General features: G+C 44.3%; 1 protein-coding gene across 1 annotated transcript in view; it reads right to left on the bottom strand.

Annotated features, from left to right (window-relative positions):
* Window positions 1–2,986: 2,986 nt before the first annotated feature.
* LOC140319778 (protein FAM124A) overlaps window positions 2,987–19,631 on the bottom strand; it is a 33,999-nt gene continuing 17,354 nt past the window's right edge. Inside the window, exons 3-4 of the mRNA XM_072397563.1 lie at window positions 16,220–16,986; window positions 2,987–4,028 (exon numbers count right to left, since the gene is read on the bottom strand). Coding sequence (XP_072253664.1) covers window positions 3,213–4,028; window positions 16,220–16,986 — 1,583 coding nt within the window. The 3' untranslated portion in view covers window positions 2,987–3,212. The remainder of the gene's footprint in view (window positions 4,029–16,219; window positions 16,987–19,631) is intronic.

Raw genomic sequence — 19,631 nt, 5'->3', positions numbered from 1 at the left:
TTAACTAATCCATAAATGTTGTTGAAATATCCAGTGATAAGATCCCCGATCGTACGCTCCTGTTTCTAGCAGCTTACATGAATGTTTTCCAACCAAAACCAAACATTAGTGCATTGATGATTGTCTGTGTGACTCCGCGATGCCTCCACCTTTCTCCAAATGGCAGCAACTTAATCCCTAACTAGCGGAGATTATTCCCAGGCTCTCCATTCACGCCCCTTACACCAATTCCTTCTCCACCAGCTAAACAATTAAGAGGTAAAACAACTAGAGAAGAAGAACAAACTACTGCAACAAACAGAAAAGGACAGAAAGTTGGGAAAGCAGAAATGAAGAAAGAAAGATTGAAAATGTGCCCCCAGGACAGACAGAACTCATTGGACTTCACCTCCAATGCCCTACTTCACGTCGGGCTCTGGGGGCTGTTGGGCAGTTCAGGCAGAGACGGATTAGAGTGCATGCTGGTGTGCAGAGCCGGGCCAGGCTGCAACAACGCCGGTGTCGCCAGAACGATCTGCCAGGTACGCCACGGCAGATTAGAGCCACTAACGCTGGCGCTGGGAGAGGGGCGACGTGAGGGGACATGTCACCCGAAGGCATCGCATCACGGGGACGGGAGCATGCCTCTGGAGAACCATGGGAAAATGTTGGTCCCAAGAAGGTGGAGGGAAGTGACCCCGCATGATACGCTGGAAACATGGAGAAATACTTCAAAGTTTTAGGCTTTTTCAGGATTTGTGAGCCTGTTGCAGTTTTAACCTTTTAAATTTCGCTTTGTTGCACTCGAGCTCCATCTACTGTCCTTTGAAGCTGAAGTTAGTGAAACAACAGATATTAAGCACAACAAATGCCACATTCAGTCATAACAGGCCAAGCTGAGGTTTCAGTTTTAATGGAAAATGGCTGGAAACCTTTGAAAAAAGTGCAAATTGTTGCGCTGTCACAGGAGCACAGAAACCATTCAAATATTATTCAACTTATTTTGACAGGATCCTGGACTGGATCCAGCTGCTCTGGACCAAACTTAGGACTGCATGGATCTGTTCTCTCCATGCATGTGTGGCTTCCTCCCACCATGCAGAAATATGCATGTCCTAAACTGACCCTTGGAGTGAGTGTGAAGGTGCACGTTTGCTTCTGTTTTGGCCCCTGCAAAGAGCTGCTGATGCATCCAGGATTTACCCTGATTTTTGTCTAATGGTAGCTGGGCTGAACTCCAGCTCCCTGAACCGGGCGAAGCAGGAGTGGAAAATAGATGGGTGATCCGAAAACACTTGACTAAGTCACTTAAACGTCCTTAAAGGCCAGAATTAAGTGTACAGTTAACATGATTCTTATGTATTTTATTATTTATAGTATTAGAACCAAATGTTACATATTTTCAATTAAGCTTTTTGGTCTTTTTTTTGGCATTCGCTGAAATTAAGCAGTCAAACATGAATTTAATCAGCCTTTAGAGGCTTTTAATTCTGCTTTTCTGTGCAGAATGCCAACAGTTTCTGAATAAGTCAATGCATTTCAGATGTCCATGTTTTGCTTTTACTGCATTGCCTCCACAGCTCTGTTTGATGAGCTGAGAAAACATGGCGGCCACAGTTCAGTGGTAAGACTGGCTGTCCTCCGACTGTAAGCTCAGCTCCTCCGTGTGTAAAAGCCTTCTGGTGCAAGACTTTTTAACCAAGGTAAGATTAACGGCACCATATTTAATAAATTGGGGGGTTTGAGGTGCATCTATGTCTGCAGAATCTAATAAATATTAAACAAATGAGTTTCTTTTTGGACTGAAGCTGGACCTTTCAGTCCTTTAACTATTCTGGGAACTGGTGGTAGCTGATATGGCACTTTTAAGAGCAACCCCACAGCCGTTTATAATCCAATTCTTTTTCCCCAAATATGTTAAAAAGAGAGACACTACTTCTTAAAACCTTTCTCATTCTGGTAGCTGCAGCTATGATTTTAAAACTATAAGCAGATCAAGGTCATGTATGTGTATAAAAACATCAGTAAACGGATATATCAATAAGTTTTTTCATGACTACAGAAGCTTATTTTCATTAAATAAGTACAAAAAAAGCCTTTCAGCTTTGTGTCACTGTCCCCGCCTCGTGAACATATTTTAAAAACAAGTGTATAAATTTAATTTGAACTGTTTAACAAACCTTGTCAGCCTGATCTCTTTTCCAGACTTAGGAGCAATACATAAAAGCACTCTCTGTGTTGATTGGTCAACGATGACATCACCTCTGCAGGACTGCCAGGAGGCTTCGCCATGACAACTGGCGTGCACTCTTATTGCATTTCCCACCTCAGGCTGTATGTGGACCACACAGACGGACCCACACCTGGTTAAGTGCTCAAACTGCACAGAGGAGCAGGTTTCAGATAAAAGAGGTCGTTACAGAGCTCCCCAGAGGCAGAAAAACAGCTACAGACCACAGGGTGGCAGCTCTGACTCACACCGATGCTGCAACTACGAGTCCAGAAGAACTTCAGGATGGATTTTCTCACACAGAGTTTAGTTTAAAACCAAGACACAACTGTTTAATGGAAATAAGATCGTGCTATCCTGTGTTCAGATTACACATTTAAGCACGAAGCTCAGCACAAGATGGCGGCATTGAGCTGTTGGTATGAATATAAAATCAATGAGGCTGTTTAAAAACATAAAAGAATCCTGAGCTTAAACTGATCATTAAATACATTGGTCTCAACTAAAGTTTTGTCTTCCATCTTCATCTGAGCAGTTTGGGGAATCAGAAGATAAAAGAGCTTATTGTGTGTTTGAACTGAGACTAAAGAAAAAATGCTTCCAATAACTCAAATAAAAAGATTAGATATAAGATAAAGAAAGCCCACAATCTGCATGTGATTCATGCTGTGAAGCCATAAACAAACCTGATGGATTTTAGCATTAATTCCAAATCCAAGGCAGATAAAGTTCACTGTGTCACAGATATTTCAAAGTAAAGGAAACCGAGAATCATCTAAAGAGAAAGAATTTTATTGTATTGAATAGTATTTTTCTACACAGTTTTGTGATTGGTCCATTAAATGATCATTATATAACTTGACATTTACAAAGCGCCTTTCAACATGCAAGAAAATACAACAAAGAAGAAAAACTGGGCTCCAGTTTCTGTCACTTTCCTGCAGTTTCAACTAATAAACACCAGGGGGCAGAGTAGAGTTGTGTTCAGGGTCTCAACACCAAATCAGATGTAGAATTCTTGGTCTTCCTCTACCTTGTCTGCCTCCCCAGCCGGTGCGCTAATAATGCTGCAGCTGTCTGACTGATTTAATGAAAAGTCGCTGGAGGACGGCGCAGCGCTTGTGCTCAAACTGGTGCTTTGGAAATGTGACCCCAGCAAAGCAGAGGGAGTGCTTTTGATGGAGAAGTTGTTTGTAGTTCGACCCAGTGTGGCTGACTTGTAGGCGTTCTCTGGGATGACAGGGGTGAGGGGGGGTCCGATGTCTTCTGGAGGGGCGGATAATGGCCGAGGAGTCTGTGACAGGCAGGATTTGATGTAGGCAGACACCACTGAGAGGTCCACGCCGCTGCCAGGGTTCACTTTGTTTCCTGTGTCCACGTCCGTCTCTTCTGCCCCAATCAGAGCGTCCACGTTGAGCCGGAATGGCGGGACGAGGGAGGGGCTCCTTTTCAGAGAGTGGCTCCTGGCATGCGGGTTCGAGGGAGGGCCAGGAGAGGAGCAGGATGAGTGAGAGCTGCCGGAGCCCAGATTGGGCAGCGAGAAGATGGAGCCTGACCGGTGGCCCCTCCACTGGGAGCTCCAGGTGTCGAGGTGTTGGTCAGACCACTGCTCCTGCTCATCCTGCTCCTCACAGGCCAGAGGGAGGGAGATGTGAGAGGTCTGGTGGGCTCTAGGGCGGGATGTCATCCTCTGATGGTGACGGCGGTTCCTGTGGGAGGCGACGCTTCGGGTAAAGGTGGACGGAGCTGAGGCTGATTCAGCCACAGCGGGTGATATGTGGCAAGGATCCTGTCTGTGTCTGAAGTACGCTCCTTGGACCTGAGCAGAAAAGAAAAAGGTGATGTTAGCCTACAAAGAGCTTAATGGAACGGCTCCCATCTACTTGAATGCTCTTGCAAAGGCTTCTGTCCCAACTGGGTCCCTCCGTTGGTCCCAGGATTGTCGTCTAGCAGCTCCTACACCACGCCTAAGACAATCCAAACTCTGTTCATGTGTCGTCCCACGATGGTGGAATGACCTACCGAGCGCTACCAGAACAGGGGCGTCCCTGTCTATCTTCAAGAAGCTCCTGAAAACCCAGCTCTTCAGAGAGCATCTCCTATCCCAGCACTTAGCTTGTACTTCCCTCCCCCCTCTATCTCTGCACTTTATCTTTCTGCACTTCCTTCTATGCCTGCACCCTATCTCTACTCTGTCCCCTCTGACAGAGTCGGACTCCTGGGTTCCTTCTATGGAGCTTATTGTTAGCTTTTTATAAAGCTGTTATTTGTAAGTCGCTTTGGATAAAAGCGTCTGATAAATACAGAAACACAAAAGGAAACCAATGAGAGTGTATTTCTAACTTATTAAATGGTCTGTATACCTCAAGAATCTGATCGATTCAAACCCAAAAGAGAGTTTTTCACGGCAGGCTCTTTGGGTTTCTGTAGTGGAAAAGTTCAGGTTGATCTAACGATAGCCGCATTCGGACAGAAACGTTCTAAGAACGCAGTTCTAGGAACTGTCCACCTCGAATTTAGTTCTAAGAACCCTTCCCCAGGGGAACCGTTTCATTTTGCATTCCCACATGAGTCGGGGACCTCGACAGGGACTGATGTGACGCAGCCGTCTGCGACAGACGTGCTGCTTTAGCGCCACTCAGCAACAGAACAGAACCCGGGAAAAGTAAGGAGAGAAGAAAACAACAACACCAAGAAGCTAACATGGAGAGCGAGGAGGCCACCGTGTTCATGGTCTGCATGACGGTGATATTAATCATGGACGATCACATCAGGCGTCTAAGATGGAGGCTGGAAGAGCGCACAGCGAGAGTCAGGAGACGGAGAATCCAGCAGCGGGCGATACTTCTTCCTTTCATGGAGGAAAGAAGGAGAGCAGAGCGCCGCAGACAAAGGAGACGAAGTTTAACTTATTAAACAGGCGCCGGTTGGGTCCGTGTCGTATGAGTAAACATTTCAGACAAGGGGCGGAGCTACAGCCACCAAACACCTATGTGTTGCTATGGAAACCAGAAAAGACCCTGAAGGAGCTAAAATGGTTCCAGGAACTGAGGGCCTCGGTCCCTAGTTCCTGCGAGTTAATGGGTGAAAAACCGGTCCTATTCCTGAAAAGGTTACAGGAACTGCAAAAGGTTCCTACAGTGGGAATGCGCCTAATAACACTGGCTCCGTTCCATAAGAGCTGAGGTAAGCCACGAAAGTGAGTCAGCATGAGAAATAGCAGCGGCTTGGAAGTGGCTCATCTTAATGGTTTGCAGCTGCTATTGTTTTTATTATTTACAAATGTGCTTTTTCCTTCTTCTGTCATTATGTTAATGGACCTGCTGATAAAGAGCTCTGGAGGCTTACGTTAGAAGCATGCAGGATAGAAGCTTGCATAACTTTCTATCAATCTAATGTGTTTTGGTTTCCAGATTTTATGCAACACGGGAGCAAAAGGGAGTTAAAGAAGTTGCAGCTAGAGCCACACAGAAATTAACAGGGTGAGAGCTGAGACATTTACCCAGATCTCTGGGTAAATGATAATCAGCTAAAATCTCCAATAATACACAAAGATGACCCAACAACATCCAGCACCTAAAGCATCTCAGGGTGAAGCTCAGCAACTGATGCTTCCTTGGACAAAACAAAGCAACTATATCACGGGTCAGAGAGCCTATTTTGGACTTTCACTTGAAAATGTTCTGGTGTGACCTTTCTCTTGTGAGTCTAAATAGGAGTTGAGCAAGTTTCAACCTAAAGTACTTTAAAGTGCTTTGTCACAGGACTATTTTACAGAAACTATGGTTCCTTCAGGCCCTTCATGTCCGCTGGGAAGAGACCTTCCCATTTCCAGTTGTGGCACGTTTACCTTAAACTCTCCGAAAGGTACAACGCCTTCATGACCTCAATCTCCCACAGAAAAACCCTTAAACTGCGACAATGTATCCTGCAGACTGCGTTGGACCAGACTTCCAGATGAGCATAACTTTCTATTAATCTAATGTGTTTTGCTTTCCAGATTTTATGCAACACGGGAGCAAAAGGGAGTTAAAGAAGTTGCAGCTAGAGCCACACAGAAATGAACAGGGTGAGATCTGAGACATTTACCCAGATCTCTGGGTAAATGATAATCAGCTAAAATCTCCAATAATACACAAAGATGACCCAACAACATCCAGCACCTAAAGCATCTCAGGGTGTAGCTCAGCTTCCTTGGACAAAACAAAGCAACTATATTATAGGTCAGAGAGCCTATTTTGGACTTTCACTTGAAAATGTTCTGGTGTGACCTTTCTCTTGCGAGTCTAAATAGGAGTTGAGCAAGTTTCAACCTAAAGTACTTTAAAGTGCTTTGTCACAGGACTATTTTACAGAAACTATGGTTCCTTCGGGCCCTTCATGTCCGCTGGGAAGAGACCTTCCCATTTCCAGTTGTGGCACGTTTACCTTAAACTCTCCAAAAGGTACAACGCCTTCACGACCTCAATCTCCCACAGAAAAACCCTTAAACTGCGACAATGTATCCTGCAGACTGCGTTGGACCAGACTTCCAGATGAGCATAACTTTCTATTAATCTAATGTGTTTTGCTTTCCAGATTTTATGCAACACGGGAGCAAAAGGGAGTTAAAGAAGTTGCAGCTAGAGCCACACAGAAATGAACAGGGTGAGATCTGAGACATTTACCCAGATCTCTGGGTAAATGATAATCAGCTAAAATCTCCAATAATACACAAAGATGACCCAACAACATCCAGCACCTAAAGCATCTCAGGGTGTAGCTCAGCTTCCTTGGACAAAACAAAGCAACTATATTATAGGTCAGAGAGCCTATTTTGGACTTTCACTTGAAAATGTTCTGGTGTGACCTTTCTCTTGCGAGTCTAAATAGGAGTTGAGCAAGTTTCAACCTAAAGTACTTTAAAGTGCTTTGTCACAGGACTATTTTACAGAAACTATGGTTCCTTCGGGCCCTTCATGTCTGCTGTGAAGAGACCTTCCCATTTCCAGTTGTGGCACGTTTACCTTAAACTCTCCGAAAGGTACAACGCCTTCATGACCTCAATCTCCCACAGAAAAACCCTTAAACTGCGACAATGTATCCTGCAGACTGCGTTGGACCAGACTGCCAGAAGAGCACGACTTTCTCAGATAATCAGGCTAGTTTATTGTTCTTTATTTGCCTGCAGATGTGAGTTAGCTGCCAGACCTCTCGCAGACGGTAAAATTTAACTCGTCTCTTTATGTCAGTGAGTTGTTGCCGTCGGTTTCAGAGCATCCATGTGACAGGCTATGGTAGCTGGAAGGAAAAGGAATACAGTCGGAGCCACTCTGACTGTAGCACCATCATTAAAAATTAGCATGAGCGAGTGCCAATCAGAGTGTAAGCTGTCAGCACCCGAGACTGAAGCCGAGTCATTTGACACTGGGCTGAATGCAGATTAAACACTCAAAAGCCAGATGTTAGCAGGTGTAATTTGACTTTTTTTACCAGTGTAACAAGGGCTGCAGACACTGACTAACCCTCTGAAGAGCTGCCCACTCAGACCATATACTTGGTTTTCACTTAGTTGTGTTGAAACAAAGACTTTCCTCTCCTCTTCATACACAGATAAATTATCATCAGACTCGTTCTTCCTGCTAACAGTAAATTTTCCCCTCTGAGTTTAGGGTTTTTTGGTTCTCCCCAACTTTTCCCACAAGTATGTTTTTGCTTCCACAGCCACATATGGTCCCGTCTTTTCAGCCTCCCATTACTTGTAGTTTCAGGTGTCCAATGGCCCAACCAGGCCCACAGGTTTCCTTTCAGCCTGAAAGACTTCTTCACTGCTGGTGCATCTTCCGATGTCCTCCAACTCTTTCAAGTCTGCTTCGATTCAGAAACCTGTACCAGTTTCATTCCTAAAACAGATGCGTTTCTGACCATTATAAGATCAGATTGGCCAGATATTTGCTTACCCTCTGGTTAATAAAATCTTTTCTCATAAGTTTCCAACCATTGTATTATGTTATTTGTGCTTTAAAGTCCGATCTTAGCCTCTGAATCTGCAGTTTAAAAGGATTTTTTCCTTCCTGAGTTCCTCAGTTTTGTTGTAGATTCTATACATGTGTTGAAATATGACGTCACAAGGGATACAAAGGAGGGAGGATATTGCTTATGCAAGGCTACAAATCTCCATCTGTGGGGTTCTCATGCAACAAAGAGCTCCTCACGCATCCTACGGGGAAAAAAGCTGAGGGAAGAAAGGGGTATAAGGGAACCCCGGGGTTTACAAAAGCCGCCACACACTCCCAGATCTCAAGTGGGCCTTTATGAATCACAACAGCAGCTGCAGAAGTCATCAGCATCCCGATGAGCCCCTTGTGTTTACCACCTCCATTTATGGAGCAAAGACTCTTAAAAAACAGAGATTGCTGTTCAGAAAATCTATGACATCCCACAAATCTACGGTCAATTATCCTCCGCAGAGTGGCAGATCTGGGAACATAAGACATTCTGACACAAATGTGGAACAGCTCGTGTTTTTAACATGTAATGCAGCTGCAGTGGTATTTATATCATTGTTCTGTCTGTTCAGGCTCTTGTCTGTGATTTCCTTCTCTGCTGCACAGCTCCATTAGTCTCACTGCTGATGATTTCTCCATATTTCTGGTTTCATGTCTGCCCTGTCATCAGGTTCTCCGAACAGACAGAACAGGCAGAAACTTTCTGCACAGCAGAGAGGTGGAGGGGAGCACGCAGGTTTCCATATGTTGAGGTGCAACAACAATAAATATCATGAAGGCTAATCTTCAATTTCCTGAGAGCTGCGCATTCCCACGGCAGATCATCAAGAATCCAACAGTGTTCATAATCTAGGCTTCAAATTTTGAATGAAACATTCGGTTGATTCATCAGTTGCACCTTATTTTGTACCATTTTAGCGTGTTTTAGCCATTTTTTACAGTGAGACTTATGCTTTGTGCTTTGTATTTGTCTGTTACTTGGATGCAAATTGATTTTTTTGTCACTGTTCTGTATCTTATTGTTGTTTTTATTCTTTTTTTTTATCTGCAAACCAAGGGTCCCAGCAGGGAAAATAACCGGATGGCTCAAATGCAAGGCAGCCGTGCTGTATATGTATGACAATATGAACTATTTATCATATCCTAAGTGTCATTATAATTATCTGAAATGATGTGTCATCTCAAAAATTCTCAAATTATTTTTTTTTATGCTATATTTAGACATTTTCCCCAAGCCTATGTCATAATATACATTATTACTGAACAGGTTGTATGTCATATATACTGAACATTGTATTTATAATGCAAGTTTAAGTCAGAAAAAGTTGGGATGGCATCATATAATTATATATGTATAAAATAAAATCTTACTTTTATCTCATTGGAGGCGTGAGAACCCAATATATTCCTTTTATTTGTTGCTGGCCAACTTGGCTTAGATGTTACGGCTATTAAGGAGAAAAGGAACATGAACGAGGGCGATTCGAGTTCAAGAATGTGAAACATTACCACACAAGATCAAGTACTCTTATTTTATGTGAAAGTTTTGGGCCTATTTCACAGTTTCTTTGGGTAAAGTAAAACATCCATCTGTAAAAATGAGACTGGAGCTGGATGTGAGCTCAGTTCCCCAAATAAAACACAAGCTGTGGGACCTGTTAGAATCACTTTAGATTCAATAATCAGGGGGATCTGTTTCACACGATTCTTACGATAATAGTGAATCAGTCGGTTTTACTGATTCCCAATTAGAATACGAACTTATACTAGAATAAATCAAGATTACAATTTCCTTCTTTTGTACCTCTAAAGCTGTCATCTGTGGAAGTAAAGCCAGCCATTGAGCTACTGATTGGAATGTATTTTAGATGTTTCCCAGCACAGGTTTAAGTTTATAACTTTGTCATTTATAACTTTGTAATGTTGTTGCTTTGGAATTAAAGACAGGAATAAGATGTGAGAATAAAGATGCCAGAGTGTGTGGAGAGTGTTTTCCTCCCCCCCCCCGTCCACGTTTCAAAGTTGGCTTCTTTCTAAACCACATTCCCCTTCTGTCTTCATTCTTCTCTCGGTTGTACAATCCTCTTCATCCTGTTTATCTTTTTCTCTCCTTCACTTTGTCTTTCTTCCTCTGCGACTTTCCTTTTCTCCGAGCTCCGAGTGGTTCTTCCGCTGCATTCTTGGCTCTTCCAGTAAGTGCTGCTGCGAATTGTTGAGACTGTCATTTCAAACCCAACGATACTCCCAGGAGGCCGAAGAAGGGCCTTTATGAGAGTCTCACTATCCCAAAGAGGCTGCACATCAGCTGCAAACATTTAAATTTCCTAAAACAATTTCTGTATACGTTTGGATGAAAGATGCATGCCTGAGTCGACTAACATGGCCCGACGTGGTGAGTCCATTTTTCTGTGAAGACACCAGGCTACAATGCTGGTGAGCAGCTGCAGCAGGGGGTGCTGGGTAATGAGGCTGCTGACTTGGCGATGATCAGACCCTTACTGTTGTAAGCTTTAGTTATCTCAGGATAAGCCAGGTCAGCCGGATATGTGACCTCAGCGAGCCAAAACCACTAAAACTGAGCACTAATTCTCAACAGCACAACGCAGCAGAAGCAAGGCAACTTGGTTCGATTCTTCATCTGTTTATGTTTATGCATTTAGCAGATGCTTTTATCCAAAGTGACTTACAAATGAGGATATAGCATTAAGCTAACATCAAAGCTAACAATAAGCTACGTAGAAGGAAACCACCAGTCAGGCTCTGTCAGAGGGGACAGAGTAGAGATAGAGTGCAGGCATAGAGGGAAGTACAAGGTAAGTGCTTGGATAGGAGATGCTCTCTGAAGAGCTGCGGCTTCAAGAGTTTCTTGAAGATAAACAGGGACGCCCCTGTTCTGGTAGCGCTCGGTAGGTCATTCCACCATCGTGGAACGACACATGAAAAGAGTTTGGATTGTCTTAAGCAGCTCTACTAGACGACAACCCTTTGATGACCAGAGGGACCAAGTTGTGACGTAAGCCTTTGCAAGAGCAAGTAGATGGAGCCGTTCCATTAAGCTCTTTGTAGCTAACATCAGGGACTTGGATCTGATGCAGGCGGCTAAGGGCAGCCAGAGGAGCTCAATGAACAGAGGGGGGGCGTGTTCTTTTAGGCTGATCCAAGACCAGACGCACCACCGCGTTCTGGACCATCTGCAGAGGTTTCACAGCACAGGCTTTGAAATGGGGCTGTGAAATGGATAAACTGAGCCATGGTTTAATCAAGAGGCCATCCTGTGGCAGTGGATCTATTGAGGTAGGAACCAGGAACCCATGCGGCTTCAGGTGAACAGAGGGGGGATGTTCTGGACCATCTGCAGAGGTTTCACAGCACAGGCTGGAGACCAGTTAGGAGAATGTTGCTGTAGTCAAGGCGGGAGATGAACCATGGCCTGCAGCAGGAGCTGGGGGGCATGTTGGGTCAGGTATGGTCTGATCTTTCTTATGTTTAGTAATGCAAAGCGGCACGAACGAGCAACCGAGGTAACGTGATCTTTGAAGGTTAGTTGGTCATCAATCATGGCACCTAAGTTTCTAGCTACCTTTGATGGAGCAAGAGATAGGGATTCAGTTTGGATGCAGATGTTGTGGTGTATGGTTGGTTTGGCTGGGAAGACCAGCAGTTCAGTTTTAGAGAGGTTCAATTGGAGGTGATGAGCTTTCATCCATGCTGATATGTCAGAGAGAACGTCTGAGATTCGTGCTGAGACCGTGTGGTCGACAGGTGGGAATGACCGATAGAGCTGGGTATCATCAGCATAACATTGGTATGAGAAGCCATGTGATCGGATGATCTGGCCCAGTGAGGTGGTGTATATGGCAAAGAGAAGAGGTCCCAGTACTGAACCTTGGGGGACCCCTGTGGTGAGGTGGTGAACTGCAAAAGTGTGACCAAGCCAGGATACTTTGAAGGACCATCCAGTGAGGTATGATTCAAACCAGGAGTGTGCTCTCCCTGTGCTGGAGAGTATGGACAAAAGGATGCTGCAGTTGATGCAGCCGATAAGTCGAGCAAGATAAGCACTGAGGACTTAGCTTCTTTTAATGCTTCTGTCACAGCCAACAGAGCCGTTTCGGTGGAGTGGCCACTTTTAAACCTATATTGGTTTGGGTCAGGGAGGTTGTTATGTGAGAGGTAATCAGTGACCTGCTTAAAGACCTTTCAATGGTTTCAGACAGAAACGGGAGGAAAGAGTTGGAGGGAGGGAAGGTTTCTTGAGCAGCGGTGTAACCTGAGCTTGTTTGAAGGTGGTAGGAAATGTGCCCGATGTCAGAGAAGCATTAATCACATGTGTGACCTCTGCAGTTACAGTAGGAGCAATGGGCTGGAATAGATCAGTAGGAAGAGGGTCCAGCGGGCATGTAGTCGGACGGCTACATGTGAGAAGTTTAGACACAGCTCTCAGTGAGAGGGGTGAATGAAGAACATGATGCAGTAGGACTTCTGCATGCCGAGTTAGTGGCACAAGGTTCGGGTGTGGGCAGTTCTGTGAACTGTTTGCTTATAGCTGCCACTTTGTCAGTAAAAAATGAGGCGAAGGTGTCGGCTGTTAGATTGGTAGCAGGTGGCGGAGGGTTAAGTAGAGTTTTGAAGGTGGAAAATAGTTTTTACGGGATGTTACAGACTTTTTTGCATCAGTAACAGTGGATGAGAATAAAGACAGTAGTGCCTGGAATGGAGTTAAATCTGCAGGACGTTTTGATTTGTGCCATTTCCTTTCTGCAGCTCTGAGGTTGGTCCACAGCGATCGGAGAGTATCATTAAGCTGAGGGTGGGACTGGGAGGATTGAGCGGGTTTGATGGATAGAGGACAAGAGGATAGTGGATAGAAACTATCCAGGCTTTAGCTCAGTGTAGAGCAGAGGGAGCATTAACCTCAAGGGAGGAGAATGTGCTGGAGGTCGGAAGAGTCTTGGGAGATTCACTCTGAATTGAATGAAATGGTGGTCAGAAAAGGGCAAAAGAGAAGGTCTCTGTGGCACCGTTTCTTGTGAAAATGATTTCTAGCTCTTTGCCGGCTTTATGAGTCGGAGGACCGCTGACCAGGTGTAGCTCAAACGAGTGCATTAATGACAGAATAATCTGAAGAGTTAGGACTGTCAAGGTGGCTATTCATATCACCAAGGATCATTATGGGATGGTCACGCTCAGGTGTCTAGTTCATCTGGAACAGGGGTCAGCAGCCTTTAACACTCAAAGAGCCATTTGGACCCGAAGAAAACACTGGGAGCCGAAAACACTTTTTGACATCTTTTACCTTTACGCTTTGTTTTAAAAAACTATAGTAGGTTGCTTATCCATGACGTGCTACAGAGAAAATTAAAATGTATCAATGTAATAAATACATTTTGAAACAATAATAATAAAAAAAACAGGCTGAGTTTAAGATCTCTTTCCAGTAGGCATACTGGTAAGAAACTCTGTCAGAGGTAAATGCAAATTAATCTGCCCAGGCATCACTAAATGTTCTATTTTTATTCAGATATTTTTCTTTTCTGACGTTTCTCCATCATTTCAAACCCTTGCAACCCTAGCTTGGGTTGAAAGGCTCTGTAAATTCACAGCGTTCTGGCGCGCATACACCGGCTGTGTCGCATATTTTGAGCGACGAAAAATAATAAAATATAATCGCATTTTAATATTACAAGATCACAATAATCTTCCAATTTAGAACTACAATAAAAAAAACGAACTAACACAAATAAAATACACTTCAATTAGATACTTTTTCATTAATTTTCCCAAGCCACGCGGCTCCGGAGCCGCGGGTTGCAAACCCCTGATCTAAAAAGCAGCTTTTAACCGGTGCGGTTGCCAAGATGGCATAGTATTCAAAGGTGTTGCATTTAACATTAGGTAGCAGTTTATTGTATTTCCATTTGTTGGAAATGAGCGGCCCGTTCCACCATCTCTCCCAGGTGTAGGACAGGTGTGGGAGAATGTGTGGTTGGTCAGGGTTTGCTTTGTTTTCAGGCTTAATCCAGGTCTCAGTGACAGCCAGGCCGTCAGCTGACACGTGGCTGACATGAGCAGTAATGAAGTCTGCTTTGTTTACTGCCGATTGGCATTTCCACAACCCCACAGAAAGGGAGTGTCAGAGTTTAAGGTGTTTTGTGGAGCGGAGGTTGTTAAGGTTGCGCTTGGTTGTGTGAAACCTTCTCCGCGGGCCGGAGACAACATGGATGAGATTGGGGCACATTTTAAAGCACATTTTAAAACAGGTGGTGAAGCCGGGGCGACATGGTTAAGGCAAGTGGGACAGGAGAGCAGGTAGACACGCGTGTCTTTACCCGAAAATGGCTGACACTTCCGCTGACGCGTCAGGCGTAAGCTCTTATTTTATGCTGCGCGCACAATTGGACGCGGCCGTTCACTTGTTAGCTAGTGATTCCTCTGATTGATTTCTGATGGCCAACACCTGCTCATTGATCTGGCACGTGGCCGATGGACTGTAGTTTGCAAATCTTTGGATTCATTACACCTGAAAATATACTGATAAGTGGGTTGGTAGAAAATTAACTATCCCATTAATCACTGTATTCTTAATATGTAATTTTCAACAAACATACAGAACGTATTCTTGCTCCAGTTGCTAAAATGTGAGGATATTCAGCTATTTTTCTTCATTTTTGGATCATATATAATAGCTGACTCGGTATCCTCTGTTTTAAAGTGTTGCTTAAGACTAAAAAAGGCATTTTAAAGCATAAAAACAATTAATTAAATTAAGAATACGACAGGCTTATGAAAAATGCTAAAACCTGACAGATATGTCGGTTAGCTGATAATATCGTCTGATATCTGTTTCTGAGTATATGTTCACTGATGTGACATATTTATTCAACAACACAGTAAAAGTGTTTTACAAACTGTGTCTTCAAATAGTTTTCCAAGCACAGCAACAATGATTTGGTTATTTATCCTATTCTAAACACTGTGTGGGGGCAGAGTCCAAGTCACAGCTGAGCAGATGGACTCAAAACATTATGAAGATATGATAAAGATGCAGAAAGACAACACTGAAACTGCAGCAGCTTCTAACTAAAACAACATTTTGATACCCATTAAATGGATTGATTGACATTTTCTGGTATTGAACTTGGTATCAAGTATCATGATTTCCAGTTGAATCAAAAGCCAAATATCTGTGACGTTCCTGTTGTCACATGCAGTGAACTGAGGCTGAAACACTCAGCAGTCTAAGTTTGAATGAATTTAGGAATTACTGTATTTTAAAGATGAAACGTTCCTAATTTCCAGCAGCTGCTCACATCAATCAGACCAAGCTAAAAGAATCAAAACTGCTGGTTTGTTTCCATCTGAGGATATCATCACAGGACAGGATTATCACTATAATTTGGGGAAAATGCCATGACATGAGAGGCCTGTTTTAACTATCAATCCAGCAGCTGATGAGCCATATTCTCACTGTTTGATCTAAGAGTTAAAGCTTAAGGAGACTTCAGACCAGGTGGCACTTAAGCATCATGCATATGGTCCATTGTCATCGTAGATTAGCTTATTGTCTCTCAGCGTTGCTCCAATCCCGGTAATGGAGTGAAGCTTAATCGGCTTGAACTTTCCAAACTACTTATCTCACACTGCCTGGACACATATCCCCTCTGAAACCGATATCCTCCGAACAATGACCGTTCTGTGTCAGCCTGTCTTTAAACAAGAGCATATTCACAAGTTTTCCAGCAGCATTGGTTGTTGTGTAACCAGTATGACACGGATATACCAAACAAAGTGGATATTGTATCAGCCCTGGATGGATTTATTAATGTATTAATTCGAACTTTTAAGAACTAAATGCTGGTAAATGTTTAAATGTTTGCTGTGAACGCTTCTCGTTTTACATCCTAAACTTAAACGCATTTCTTTCCTCTCATTTTTCTGTGAAACTGCACCTGCTCTGCTCTTAGCTTCCATTTTTTACTGAGAATAAATGCACACAGGGAAAAGAACAGCGCCGCCCTCTTACCTGCAGCAGGATCTTATTTCCATCGTAGTCCTCTGTCTGCCAGCGGACTCCACTGATTGGGCTGCAGGGGTGTGGTAGGAGGGGTACCAGTACTCCAACATCCCGTACTCTCACCTCCATCACCGCTGACTCCAGCACTACAGGACTGTGGCCCCGTGCAAGCCTCTTAAATGACAACTGGATCTCCATATCAGGACTAGAGTACACCACAAAGAAGCAAAAGTCCTCCTTCTTCTGTGCTACTCTCCGCTGAAGCAGCAATTTGTACAGCCGGACCATATCGGCATAATTTTCGTGGCGGCAGTAAACTGTGAAGCGCACGATTTCCTTGCCATAGTGGACCTGTCGTACGGCCCAGAGTGGCGTGCCAGGACACAGAGTGAAAAAGTCCTGACTGCAGGGTGTAAGGGGCAGCATACGGCGGCCATTACTGACTTTTTCAGTGTGGTGGTAACGCCACGGCGGCCTCTGCAGAGTGTGGTGCAGCATCAGTATGTTCTCCTCACCGCCGTACACCTCCTGGAGGAAGAGGATGACCGCCATGGCGGGCTGACATGTTGCAGAAGGGCTGCCGTTTTGATGGCGCTTTGGCCGAGGTCGCTGGGAAACAGAAGCTCGCTCGGAGATCCTGAAGAGCTGCAGCTCAGGGTGAACCCACGCCAGCACCGTATCGGCAGCCCGCTGCAGGACCTTCCCCTGACCGGGGTCAGCGATGAGGTGGACGCTGACGAGGAATGGATCCTGGAGCTCACCCATGGATAACTCACCTCCACGGGCAAACATGGAAGAGAAAAGAGAACAGCTTGAGATGGATGGAGGACATTCAGTTTCATGATACTTTTTTTCTTCCAAACAGTTTCTCGTGATAACTGGCAACCTCTGGGTAAGGCTGAGTGTGTTTCCAGCAGTGAAGCCACGGCTCGGATTGGTTGACAAAAGGCAACAAAAGGTTCAGATTGTTTTAGATCCTGATCCAGATGAAACATTACATGTCATGTTGCGGCTGTTTCCCCTCTTTCACAGTTTCCATCCTTCCCTCTTCTCACATCTCTCCCAGACCCAACTGTCTCCATTTCACTCATCCAATTCTAAATCTAACTTTTTTTATTTACTTTTCTCGCCGCCTTTCAGCCTCCCTCCTCTCTACCAGACCCCTGTGGAGCAGGGCTCCACTGTGGAGACTCATTAGTGGCATTATGAGTCATTTCTGAGGCCCAGAGGAATGTTTCCCGACCACAGTAGGAGCGATGCATTCAGGTGTTGCCTCTCCCTGAACCCCCGACCTGGAAAAGCTCAGCACCGTGACACCGGTGCTGGCCTGTTTCCAAACCACTCGTATGTAGGCGGTGTTTTCATTCTCCAATGTTACATGTACACATGCACCTCCTACTCTTATGTCCATGTATGCTCATTCCTTCTTTTTGCTCAATTTTTCCTACGGTCTTTATCTAGCTTCTCGGGGGACTTGTCCCATTTCATTTGACCTTTGAGAATGGACACACAGACCACTTGTCCCAGGTACAGTGGAGTGTTTAGCTGTTGCCAAAATCCCTCCTTAAAACAGAGCAGCCAAACAGGGATTGGGTCTTTGTCACAGATCCCTCCGGCCTTTGCGAAAGAACAGTTTCTGTTTGACCAAAAAGGTGACATTTCCTAAATGTTAAGATCAGATTGCAATGAAACATTTGCGAAAGGTGTCCATTAGAGGGGCAATGACACAAATATTAACACGTAAACACAGCAAAAACTATGTTTGCTTTTAACTGAATCTGGAGATTGTATTCACTGACATGATGGAGCTGGTTTCAGGAGGTAAAAACAAGAGGATTAAGAAAGATCCACTGCAGGTTTAAGGGGAACTCTGGTATTTTTAAACCTGGACCTTATTTCTGGCATGAAATACGTTCATCTACTCACCGAGAACAGTTTGGTGAAAGTCGGCGTCCTTCAGAAGATATTTAGATAACTCGAGATCCATAAAACGGAGTGAACGGGGCTTAGAGGATGCAGCCTCTAAATAAGGCATTATCTGTCTTTATTTCACCAATACTTTAAGAAGAATGAATGAATGAACGTGTGCTATAGCTCTGTTAGCTCATAGCTGCTGTTATGTGGCTACTTGCGGCTATAGGAGAGCTAACGGAGGGATTTCTACACAGGCACTCTACTGGGACCACTTCATCCACACGCCCCCCTGCAGCACAGTTTATTCACTCCGGTAGGAACGTCCATCTTACTCAAAATCTGATAAATATCCTGCCATGTTGCACAAAACTATTAGCAGCAAACTCTGTGTGAAGTTAGCCGACTGTCACAGAGCACGGAGTGAATAAACTGTGCTGCAGGGGGGCGTGTGGATGAAGTGGTCCCAGTAGAGTGCCTGTGTAGAAATCCCTCCGTTAGCTCTCCTATAGCTGCAAGTAGCCACATAACAGCAGCTCTGAGCTAACAGAGCTATAGCACACGTTCATTCATTCATTCTTCTTAAAGTATTGGTGAAATAAAGACAGATAATGCCTTATTTAGAGGCTGCATCCTCTAAGCCCCGTTCTCTCCGTTATATGGATCTCCAGTTATCTAAATATCTTCCGAAGGACGCCGACTTTCACCAAACTGTTCTCAGTGAGTAGATGAACGTATTTCATGCCAGAAATAAGGTTTAAAAATACCGGAGTTCCCCTTTAAGCTGGAAGGCATCCTGCAACACACACATATTGCACTGACCCGTTACTTTAACTTAATCTAAAATCACATTTCACTCTCCAGAAATTCCATTTTGCCTCGTTAGAGGAAGACTCCTGGTACCAACAAGGTCTGCGTTTATAGGTCAAAAACAGGATAACGCACATGCACACACTGAGCAGGCTGATTAACGTCTGCCTGATCCCATTAGAATCAGTGTCTGTCCCTTCCTGACATCGAGCTCGCATCGAGACACCAAACACAGGGATGATAGGGATCTTTAAGGGTGTTCTCTGCACAAACATGTCCCCCACACGGCTTTATTTCTTAACGCTAACTCCTTCGCAGCTCTGACGGTATCTACTTTCAGGAGTCTGACGAGAAACAGGCCCATCAGAACAACAGAAACCTTTGTCCAACTTCACTCTTCGCTCAATCCAAACAACTCAGTTTCTTGCTCTTTGATTCTATTTGTGTGTTTTGTCTAACAAAAGGCTAAAAGTCAGATCTGAGTTTTCTACGCTCACTCTTTGGGCCACACACCTGCCAGCTGACACCTCGACTCAAACCAGAGCTTCAAACACGACTGATGTGCAACTAGAAATGAAAAATCCAACAAAAACGCCCCAAAGTTGAACAAATTCATCCCTCTATCTGCCGTCAAAAGCTCTGATGCAGATATTTTCACGTAGCGCCTCATCTGGCTTGTTTCTGTAATATTGATTGATTA

This window comes from Leuresthes tenuis, unplaced genomic scaffold (assembly GCF_036924035.1).
Source record: "Leuresthes tenuis unplaced genomic scaffold, fLeuTen1.0.hap1 SCAF_12, whole genome shotgun sequence".
NCBI lineage: Eukaryota > Metazoa > Chordata > Actinopteri > Atheriniformes > Atherinopsidae > Leuresthes > Leuresthes tenuis.
This window is presented reverse-complemented; position numbering and strand designations above follow the sequence as displayed.